Raw genomic sequence first — 11,903 nt, 5'->3', positions numbered from 1 at the left:
CCAACAGACAGTGGTCAGTCAGTTAACAGTGATGGATGCTGCTTTTCTGATCCCTCTCCTCTCTCTCTCTCTCTCTCTCTCTCTCTCTGGGGGTGGGGGTGGAGGGAAGACTAACAAACTGACTCCCAGCCAGGCCAAAGAGGAAGAGAGAAAAACAGTACATCCGATAGGCTGCTGGCTACACCGACTGATCCTCTCACAGCACCAGATTGCAGTTTTGCACAGTCAAATCTCTCCGTAATCTGTGGACAGTTAACTAATTCTCAACTGCTTTGTGTTTGTGGAATATAGAGAAATGCTTTGTGGTCAGACAAAATAGAGAATATGGCACAAATACTCATTAGGCTCAATGATTATGTCAAGCTATGTTGTATATGTGCTAGTGTGCATAGTGTAAAGGTTGGAGTTAGAGGCTGGCATCCAAGGCATTAAACATACTGTGTGACATAACTCTGCATACTATTATACTAGAATTACAGCACAGACAACCTGGATAATGTACAACACTATATGGCTCTAAATGTATCTCATTAGTATGCAACAATGCACAGCATTTGTCTAGGCCAGGACAACCTACCCCAAACTTAAGTGATATCGATTCTCTTGTGTTTTAGCTATTCCTGTTGCATTATAAAAACAAAAAGCAAAGAGTCAGCCCGGCTAGAGTTTGCTGCACGTTTGCATAAAACGCCACAAATCGAGCTGATTTTTATTCAGGCATTGATTGCGCAGGCTATGGGCATTAATGGATAGGCTCTAATAGTGCTGCCTTACAAAGATAAAGAGCCACACAGACAGTTAGGATAATTTACACGCCACTTACAGCACTAGTATACAAATAAATCTGTGGAAACTCCGCCACTGTTGCTTTTGCGAAGATGACAAACACAAGCGCAAATGCCATTATCATCGATCGGGAAGCTTTTATTACAAACTTCCTGAAGGAAACCGTTCTTATTTTCCTTCTGATGCTAAAGGGAATAAATTATACATGCAAAACAGATACTATTTTGTTTGGCCCAAAAACTCAATCTTGTTGCATCAGGACAGGGCATGTTTCTCTCCCAAATGATCCCCTCCTGCCTGCAGTGAACAATGATCTGCAGGATGACAGAGTGGATCTTAGAGTGGTGCCTGAGTCAAATGGAGGCCTCCCAATGACACCCTCAAGGTTGTACACTTAAGGTTGGATTAATGTAAATCCAAGCCTTTCCCACTATGTAATACTAATATACTACTGCTAATAATAATACTTCATTATAATAATAATACTATGTTTTATATGTCCTTCACAAAAGTAATGAGACAGAGAGAGAGAGAGAGAGAATCCAGGAATAACTAGAAAAGGGCACTCCACGGAGCACACATCTTCGTCATGCCAGTGAGTGGCCTACCCAGTGTATGTCGCGGTGGGATGCAGCCACCAGGAGTCAGGACCCAAAGGAAACTGTATGGTAAAATAGTATTGACATACACTGTCTATGGTCAGAAGAGAATGCACTATTGTTTGTGTAGTACAGGATGAAAAAATACACGATGAAAAAATTTGCCTTGGAGGACCTGTTGCTGCAGGGGCTATGTCTGTCCCAGACATCCAGATGTCTGTCCCAGACATCTGGATGCCATGCCATGTAGGAGCTGGAGTGGGTTTTGTTGAGGTAAGTGTATCTATATGTCCTGATGAAGATCTATTAAGAACAAAACGTTGACGAGCAGCATAGGGAGCGTTTTGTGCAGACTCTATTCTTCTTTTTGAGTTCTGAAGCTGCACTTTGGCCTTACTCCCAGCTGGGCCTAGGGATTATCCAGTCTTTCAAGAGCTGGAGAGGAGCTTCTCATTTCCCCTGATTTTAGTTAACCACTTTCTGTCCTCCAGTTATTCCAATGATGAAATCAAGTAAAACATGGACAAGACAACGTACAGGTGTGCAGTTGTGGTTCATTGCCATGTGTGTCCTTGATTATTTTAAACAGTGGCCAATTATTTGTGCCCCTTTTACTCCCCAATTAGCCTGATGGCTAATGGGAGAGCACCTGGGCCCGGTGTCCCCCAAAGGCTATAAATACAATGCTCCTGCCAGACGACTAGAGAGATCCAGACATGACACCTCCACTCCCTGCTTTAGCCTCCATGCCTTCTTTCAGTTATGTTTGATTATTCTTTCCATCCACACATGCACCACATCCACATTCATCACACATCCATACAATACACTTACACGTTACACCACTGACTCATGGCTGAGGGAAGTAGGGGTGCTGGAGGGGCTGAAGCACCCCCTCGAACAGGAGGGGGGAAAAGGAAAAAAGAAAATAGTCGTATGAATAATATACTGGACTGGTTGGACTGGAGGATAAAATAAATGGTATTCTTAAACTACACTGCTGCTGACGCTATTTCCGGTTACCTTTACGCACGGGGCGCACGGATTTGAATTTCTCCGGTCAGCCTGACTGTGTGTTGTTGTTGTCAATGTCAACATGGCTCAGAAGAGAATGAGTGATTTCTATGGTGGGTCCAAGCCTAGTTCATGAACCCTTCATGAGCACCAGCAGCAGTGTTCAGCAGGGGAGTGCTAACGTTGAGGAGGACATTGTCGTGAAGTTGTCGTCGTCGTCGGACAATAATAACAATAACAACAGCAGCACCAGCAGCAGTGTTCAGCCGGGGCCGAGCTCGAGTCTACCTGCACGCCCGGGCGGCCACGGCCTCTGCACCTGCAGCCATGAGCCAGGCGACTAGGCCTACTGTTATTACCTTCACGTACATAATGACATTCTGGACAAGTAACACACGTTGGATACAGTAAATGCCATGGTGAGGGAATTAACCACCCCGGAGCGCAAGAGCACATTTGGGATTTAAGGTAAAGCATTTACTATTTAACTACATTATTTCTATAATAGTCACTATTGCAGTGAGAAATAATATAGTATTTACTAATTACTATGGCCGCCGTGCCAACTGAACTGCTGAATGCTGCTGCAATTTAATGTTAAGGTATTAGATTCTGACGGGGAGGGATCTATGATGAATGACGATAAAACACCTGGGTCGCCGAGCCCAAGTGCGCTGCGCTGTCAGCTCGTCTGTTGTATAATTTATATGTTTTGTTTTGATATCGGCGCCTTGCCAATGTCACGTGTAGCCTAAATAGGCCTATGCCTTTTTATGATGCATTTTGTCAGTTTGTTCATATAACTTGTGAAAGTAAAAGCCACTTTTCCGCGCGCGCACCCCCTACTAAACACTCAGCCCCTGCTAGTGTAAAGTACTTCCCGCGGGCCTGCACTGACTTACTTTACTGACTACACACTCCATAGGATCCGTATAGTTTTGTTCAGTAGGCCTACTGCAGTTCCTCCTGACTGTTACAGGCCTATTATTTAATAAACATATGTTGTTCAACTTGTTCAACTTTTCGACTGTCTCCGTCTCCTGCTCCTGATGTTTTGTCATGGCATGAGCCAGCTATGACATGGGGAACAGAGTCTCATTACAATAGTTTGCTTCACATGTCATTGTCAACTAATAATCAGCAAAACAATCTGTAAAGTCCGCTATTAACAACAAGGGGCACAAATATGTTTGTGCTGAATTATTTTGGCCTCTAGGCCAAACTACTGTCTTGTGGCTTATTTGATGGCTGCTTTCTGCGGTCCTGATTGACTGTCCAGAAATGCTTGCTCATCACTATAAACTGAGTGTAGGGCTTTGGAACGTATAGCCTTAACATGCACTCACGTGTAGCACAAGCACACACACACACACACACACACCCCCCCCCCCACCCAATGAATGAGCACCTCTCTCTACTCTCTAGCTCTGATATTAGTGGGATGCATTTCAGCAGCAAAGGGGATTTCTGCTTACTGTTGAATTCACAGCCACAGACCTTGTGGGTGTGAGGGCGGTGCAGCAGGACGGGGGGGGGGGGGGGGTTTGGCAGCATTAAGCGTTGGCTAACAAGACATGCTATTGCTTTTAGTCCCTGCCATGGGCAGAAGACAGACAGACAAAAGTGCTGCAAAAAGAAAGAGATGGAAGAGGTGACGCAACAAGCTAACAATGCGCCGCGATGCACAATGCGTGTGACAGAGTATGAATTAGGCTTAAGAAAGGGTGAAAAAGGCTATACCAAAAGAGTGATGGGGAGAGACAAGAGGGAAAAGATATTAAAGAATAGAGAGAGTGAGTGTTTAGAGCGATGATGAGGGTTAAGACAAAAAAAAAGTGTGCTGAGATTGGCAACGAGAAGAGATGGAGGAGAGTGCTCTGGATTCATCCGTGTCCCAAACCGGGCCATCTGTCCTTAATGCTGTTAGGGAGAGAGAGACTCACACAGAATGAGAGAATGAAAGACAGACAAAGAGAGAGAGATGAGTGAGGTTGAGGGACAGACGACTTGTAAAACGCATAAACGTTAAGTATAGAATGGTTGATGTTTAATTTATGTTCTGTTGTGTACGATGTTGACGCGACAATAGACGATCTACATGTTCACTGCGCTTTGTGAGCTCATAGATTGGTTGTTTCCCTTGTGCAACACTGTCTTTTAACAAAGTATAACTACACATTGAGCTGTATTGGGGGGGGGGGGTCTGCGGTTTTAGAGAGGTAGATAACGGTGTCAAAAGCGAAAAGCTCAGAGGAGAATGGAGGCCCCATAATGGAAGCATAATGGGCTTAGTGTCAGAGTCTCGCAGACGAGCACAGGAGAGACACCACCGCCGTCACCCTCCCTTACCTCAAGGCAGCATAACAGGGTTTAGGAAGCAACAGGGAGACAACACATGGGTCCCAAACAGGCTTTGGAAAATACGGTAACTGGCTAATGGCTGCCTGTGTATAGAATGCATAACAATGGAAGGGGGATGGATACAGGTTGGGGGGTGTCACTGGTTTCCTTCTTTATGGCATCATGGATCAGATTTGGTTGAATAATCAAAAGGGCTCCTGTCAACTCCTGGAGGACTGCTTTACTAGACTAGTCTGGAAATGGTCTGGGGAAGGTGGAGATCTTTCCTATGGAGAGGGCACTTAGGCACAGAACTGCCCAAATGTCATGATTGTTTTTAATTTTCAAGGGCCTCTTCTCCTAATATGGGTTATGAAATTGGCAAAGGACATGGCCTGGATAGAAAGTGTTTCCTGTCCTGTTTTAATTCACTTCAGGTGAGGCCCAGCTCAGTAGGGTGATAGCCGAATGGTTAGGCGCATAGTATACCACATGCTATGAGTGAGTCCCTGGTTCCATTCCCAGACGGATGGACCATCCCTTACTTTATCTACATTTCCTGCTCAATTACGTGTCAGTTCACGTCAGGCACTTTAGAAGAACAGATACAAATGTAATTTGAATTGATGCTACAGACTACCCATGCATTGCAGTCTATCTACTGCTAACTGACATGGATCTATGACATTTTTGTCTGACAGGCATTAGTCACACCCTATCCAAAACCCTAACCTCACAGGAAGCCACAGGTTAGTTTTAACCTGCCACGTATGTCAGGAGCCCCGAGTTAGTTTTAATCTGCCACGGGTTAGTTTTAACCTGCCACGCATGTCAGGAGCCCCGAGTTAGTTTTAATCTGCCACGGGTTAGTTTTAACCTGCCACGCATGTCAGGAGCCCAGAGTTAGTTTTAATCTGCCACGGGTTAGTTTTAACCTGCCACGCATGTCAGGAGCCACGAGTGAGTTCTAACCGGCCACGGGTTAGTTTTAACCTGCCACGCATGTCAGAAGCCACGAGCGAGTTCTAACCAGCCACGGGTTAATTGTAACCGGCCACGTATGTCGGGAGCGACGGTGTTGTCGGACTAATGCCTGTCGGACTGTTAGTATGGCTAACCAACGTATGCACCCCTGTACTTGCGCGCTCGTTCACGCACACACACTGAAGAGGAGTCGGTACAGCGAGAATGTGCTGAGAGGGGCTTTAGGGCAAGTAAAGTAGATTTGGGGGCAGCCTATGCATTGGTTAGATTTGGGGGAAGCCTATGCGTTTGTTAGTTTTGGGGGCAGCCTATGCGTTGGTTAGATTTGGTGGCAGCCTATGCGTTTGTTAGTTTTGGGGGCAGCCTATACGTTGGTTAGTTTTTGGGGGCAGCCTATAATAGAGCCAGGTCAGGTTATGGAGGGCAATGCGGTTGTGTTGACAGTATGAACCACAATAGACGTGTGAGTGTGGGGTGGCTGGTTGGCCAGTAGTAGTTCATACCTTAAATACTTATTTGCAATCAATACATTTAGCAAGATACAGTTTAGGCTCATTTGATCAAATTGGTGAATTATCTTGCAGAAACATGGAAAACATTTGCGTGTATAATAACACCTTTTGATACCAATTTCACAGGAATAATCTGAAACCTATCTGCATGAGCGACCTATCAATACTTTATAAAGGAAATGCACCAGTAAAAAAAGCAATAATAGAAACCAGATGGAAGCAGGGTTTGCTCTTTGTTTTAGACTTTAATTGCGATAAATGACAAAAGAAAATCCATGAACTCCTTGTGATGGAATGTATCAGAGCAATGACATAATTTTAAAGGTCAGAAGGCTGACCAAGACTGAAGATTTGTGTGGATGTTTAGGACCTGGGTAAGGCGTTTATGTATTATAATAATACAGTATATGTATGTTTATTCATATTTAAATCTTAAACAATTGATGTGCATGAATTCCATGTACAGTAACTGATAGATTGGGGTGGGGGGGGGGGGGGGGGGGGGGGGGGGTCAGTGTTCACACACGTTTCCAATGAGATAAATAAAAATGTGGAAGTGAAATCAAATGACTTGATCTAAAACACTTGAACCCAGGTCTATAGCCGGTGGGGCTGAAGAGTCTCTCGATGGCTAAAAGAGGATTTCGGGGGTTTGGTTTTGAACATGGCAGCGGTTAGGGCTATAGAGGACTGGAACAAAGGGCAGGCTGGATGGGGAAGGTGCCTAGCTTTTAGGAGCGGTGTGTTGGCGCAGGAGAGAGGAGATGGCACTGGATTCGGTGACCTCCTCGGGGAGGGAGCCCTCCAGATCTTTGATGGACGGGTCGGCTTCGGCGTTCAACAGGAGCTCCACAATGTCTGCGAATTCACATGCTGATGCTACAGGAGAGAGAGGTCGGGAGAGTGAGGTACAAGAGAGAAGGGATGGGGAGGAACAAAGGAAAGAACAGAGAACAAATTAGGGGGTCAAACGTCAAAACATGGCAATATATATTTCCCTATAGGGCAAGACGCCTAATCCAAAATGAGCTCAGTGATAGGCTGGTAGCCTGGCGAGCTCAGTGGTTGGCTGGTAGCCTGGTGAGCTCAGTGGTAGGCTGGTAGCCTGGCGAGCTCAGTGGTTGGCTGGTAGCCTGGCGTGCTCAGTGATAGGCTGGTAGCCTGGTGAGCTCAGTGGTAGGCTGGTAGCCTGGTGAGCTCAGTGGTTGGCTGGTAGCCTGGTGAGCTCAGTGGTTGGCTGGTAGCCTGGTGAGCTCAGTGATAGGCTGGTAGCCTAGCGCAACCAGCGTGATTCCTGCCATAGAGGGTGCCAGCTGGATCAGCTGGTGGATCCTATTGGTTCAGCGATCTGAGCGTCGTGTTGTGAAAAGTGTTCAGCAGAACCCAACCCACTCATGGATGAATATAACGCTAAAGTCTTGCAACTCTACGATATACTCCTGTATCGTATAAGATCTAACTCTACGATATACTCCTATATCGTATAAGATCTAACTCTACGATATACTCCTGTATCGTATAAGATCTAACTCTACGATATACTCCTATATCGTATAAGATCTAACTCTACGATATACTCCTATATCGTATAAGATCTAACTCTACGATATACTCCTGTATCGTATAAGATCTACGATATACTCCTATATCGTATAAGATCTACGATATACTCCTATATCGTATAAGATCTACGATATACTCCTATATCGTATAAGATCTACGATATACTCCTATATCGTATAAGATCTATCTCTATCTCTATCTCTACGATATACTCCTGTATCGTATAAGATCTATCTCTTAGATATAAGATCTATCTCTTGCAAGGTTTCCTTAAGAATTCAGTCTGATGGTTCTGGGATAGACCGATTGTTTCAATGGAGTTGAATGAAGTTGCTTCATTAGTTTATGATCACTATCGTAGTTTAATACACTATACAGTATGTACAGTCCAGCACTTAATGAAAAGCCCATCTGCAGGCCCGGCAGTGACATGGCCCGGGACCTGCGGTTGCCTCAAACACTTTACTTCTGCCCCATTGGCAATTTGTGCACCGCTAAAAGGGGCCTCTCTTATCTGGATATAACAGTGGAGAAGAGGGGCTTGCACTTTCTTAACCCAGTTAGCGGGTCCTTGCTTTGCTGATGCACCTCTAGCCCTCAATGCACCCCTCCTCTCTCTCTCTCTCTCTCTCTGAGTGCTCTCCTCTAACTGTGTCAATCGCTCACTCCTCTTAAAGAGCAGTCTCTGTGCTCCGCCATGGTCGCTGATGTCAGCAGCCACACTGATTGACAGCCAGGCCTTTTAACCTCATGCCCAGAGGTGGCTGGCAGAGAGAGAGAGAGATGATACATTTGAATGTGTGATGTGACTACACAGTTTAGTGTGTGTGTGTGTGTGTGTGTGTGTGCGTGTGTGCATGTGTGCGTGTGTGCGTGTGTGTGCATGTGTGCATGTGTGCGTGTGTGCATGCATGCGTGCATGCACATGTGTAAATATAATGCATACACAACTACATATTTATATGCGGTAGACACCCATATCTAGTTGTCTTTCTTCTACATCAGCTAATAAAACGCAGGCTTATTCTTCCAGCTATCCTTGTCATCTTATTCCTTCTCATTCCTATCAGCGTTTTATTTAGCCAGCTCTGTGTGTGTGTGCGTGTGCGTGTATGTGTACTGTACTTGTGTTACTACACTTGTGAGAGCCAAAATGTCCCTGGCAGAATAGCAGACTTTGAGAAATAGACATTGAGAGGAACATTTTCTTGGTCCTCACAATGGTTGATTGATGAGTTGATCTTAAAATTAGGAACCGATTCAGGTTATGTTTAGGATTAGGATTAGACAATTTAGAGGTTAGGTTCAGGGGCAATGAATGGAGTTATGTCTGATTTAAACTTGGTTGCACGCCAGTGTCATGCGCTGAAAATATCTCTGAACACGTCCATGCGGCATGCGCTGTGAGCTTTGTTGATCTGCTATTTTCAAATTCAGGGTTAAAAATGGAAAACAAATTGTAAAGATGGCGTTGAATAAAATCGGCCTCCTAAAATGACGATTGTCCTCACAAGTATAGGCATGTGTGTGTGTGTGTGTGTGTGTGTGTGTGTGTGCACGAGTGGCGAGTGTCTCGCCAAGGCCTTGCTTGGGCTGTAAAAAGCGTGTGGCCCTCGGGGGAGCGATAGAGGAGGAGAACAATTTATGGTGAGCAGTAAACCCTCGATTAATCACTTCCCCGTGACTGTGGCCCTGTGCAAAGAGAGGTGGGAATGAATTTTCATTCTCTGCTATTTGTCTCCTGGAGTTCATCGCTTATGTTTATTAGTCATCTTTTTATGCCCCATCCTTAGGGTTTCCTCATGCTTTGTGTGTGAGCGATGTGTGTGTACGCGTGTTTGTGTGTTCTTTATTTATTTATTTTTTGTAGGCATAAATTATGTGCATGCGGCCATGCGTGTGTTTATGACTGATGATGTGTGTGTTCGTGATATATGCTGTGATCGTACTGTATGCGAGTATCTGTGTATCCTGAGACAAGTGGGCGATATGACGCGTGCCCACCGTGAGGTCACCAAGCTGGGGGACAGATGGTCCACACACACACACACACACACACACACACACACACACACACAGGTACCGCCCCTCAGGGAGTTGTGTGTAGTGGGGCATGAGGGGGTCAGGGGAGTCTGAGGAGCACTGTTGATTTCCTCTGGGAGGCCTGGTGATTATTACGCACACACACACACGCACCCGCACACACCACACACACACATGCACAAACTGACACAGAGAGATGGAAACGGGAAGGAATGGGAGAGACTCTGATGGATGAAATGCACCTGAAATAGCAACTGTAGGGGAGAGAGAGGGGGAGAGAGAGAGAGGAAGGGAGAGAGAGAATAGAGAGACAGAGAGGGAAAGAGAACGGTAGAGAAAAAGAGAACAGAGAGAACGATAGAGAGACAGAGGACAGAGAGAGAAAGAGAGAACGACAGAGAGACAGAGGACAGAGAGAGGGAGAGAACAATAGAGACAGAGATAAATATAAATAGAAAGAGGACAAAGAGAGACAACAATAGAGAAGAGGACCAAGAGAGAGAAAGTGAATAATTCAGCTATTTACAGAAACACAAGCACGGTGAAAAAGTGATTCTCAACCTTTTCTTCCAAGACCACAGACCTTCCATTTGATAAATTCATTTATTTTTTTCAACTCTGGTTTTCATTTGGTTCCTTTTACGGATTTACATAATCATAATGGTATATTTGGTTCCTAACTATCATTCAGATGGGGACCCCCTGGAACCCCATCAATGACCCCTGGGTGTCCTTGATGGTGTACAATATTATATACAATATTTATTTTATTATTTATTATATCATTAGCCAGGGATCCTTTGAATAAAATGTTTAGTACAAACTTGAAACAAAGCATAATTCACAATTTTGAAGGCATGCAACAAGTAGTATTTAAGTTTAAGTCCATAGTTGACGAATTGATGATACTTCTATCTGACTAGACTGAATAAATAACTTTGGCATGATTTTCCCTTTCAACGTAAAGGTTTTGTTGTGAAACCCAATTAGGTATTAAGGACCTTTGACAGAGAATAAGGTAATAAAAGCCTTCTTACCATAATGTAGTGCTGTCTGTCCTTCATCATCCTGTAAAGAAAATAGAAAACACAGAATTGTCTTCAACAGATTCAAACTATTCTTGTAACAAACAAAATGTAGAGTATCCAGAGTCTAAAGAAACAGCAAATGAGTTTGTCCTGGGTGTCAATTGCAGAAATATTAAATTACAATTAATGTAAATACAAAAGAATGGTCTTTGTTGCCGACAAGAGGAACCATGATTTCACTGAACCAAATGGAAGATTACTGTATGTGAAAATATTAGATATTGATCTCACAACCAATGCGACCCGTGCTCAAAATTTGTAGTTGACGTCCAGACGGTCCAGTTCTGACTGTTCTGACTGCGAGTTGGAACTGGAACATTAGGGAATCATGTGGAGCCATTACCAAATCCATTACCAAATCCTGCATCTGCAGTTCCAGGCTGCTGTCATAGGGCTTCTCCATCGACACAGGGCTGACACTGTAGAGGCGGGTCTGGGGTCTCGAACATACTCTTGCATTGCTCCAAGCGTTTGCACCACAAACATCTTGGTTATCAGCTGGCAGAATAGTTTCTGTTTACTGGGCCATGGTGAGAGGCCCTGACCTGTGGCTGGCTGGCTGGGTGGGTGGGGGTCTTATAACATGCTAAATTAATTAACCATGGATGCTATGTGACCTCGACGCACAATAGCTCGGGGACAAAGCACAGAGAAGCCACAGTTTTGGCAGCTGAGTTGAGCGACTATGATGCTGTGTGTGTGTGCGCCTTTTGAACAGCATTGATATTCAAGGCCACAGGGTGACAGGTACACGTATAATATATTTGTGTATATGTGTGTCTCGTCTCTTGTACACAATGGATGACATGCATCGTCAACACGAAATTCAGTTCTTAATCACCACTCAGGCCTGTCCGTCCTCCCATAATGATGATAAATGCTCACATGGTTGCCTCTAATCTAAGAGTATAAGACCCCCTACTGCACAGGAGTTTACAATGCTCAGCGAGCAGCATTTTCTTCCTATGCAGTAA

The 11,903-nt window shown here is 44.6% G+C and overlaps 1 protein-coding gene across 1 annotated transcript in view; it reads right to left on the bottom strand.

The window, feature by feature from the left end:
- Window positions 1-6,469: 6,469 nt before the first annotated feature.
- acbd6 (acyl-CoA binding domain containing 6) overlaps window positions 6,470-11,903 on the bottom strand; it is a 36,852-nt gene continuing 31,418 nt past the window's right edge. The window contains exons 7-8 of the mRNA XM_080769457.1: window positions 10,879-10,909; window positions 6,470-7,114 (exon numbers count right to left, since the gene is read on the bottom strand). Of these exons, the coding sequence (XP_080625583.1) occupies window positions 6,960-7,114; window positions 10,879-10,909 (186 nt within the window). The 3' untranslated portion in view covers window positions 6,470-6,959. The remainder of the gene's footprint in view (window positions 7,115-10,878; window positions 10,910-11,903) is intronic.

The sequence above is a fragment of the Protomyctophum bolini genome (genome assembly GCF_963924005.1).
Source record: "Protomyctophum bolini genome assembly, chromosome: 8".
NCBI classification, from domain to species: Eukaryota; Metazoa; Chordata; class Actinopteri; order Myctophiformes; family Myctophidae; genus Protomyctophum; species Protomyctophum bolini.
The sequence above is the reverse complement of the archived record's forward strand: the minus strand, read 5'-3'. Positions and strand labels throughout refer to the sequence as shown.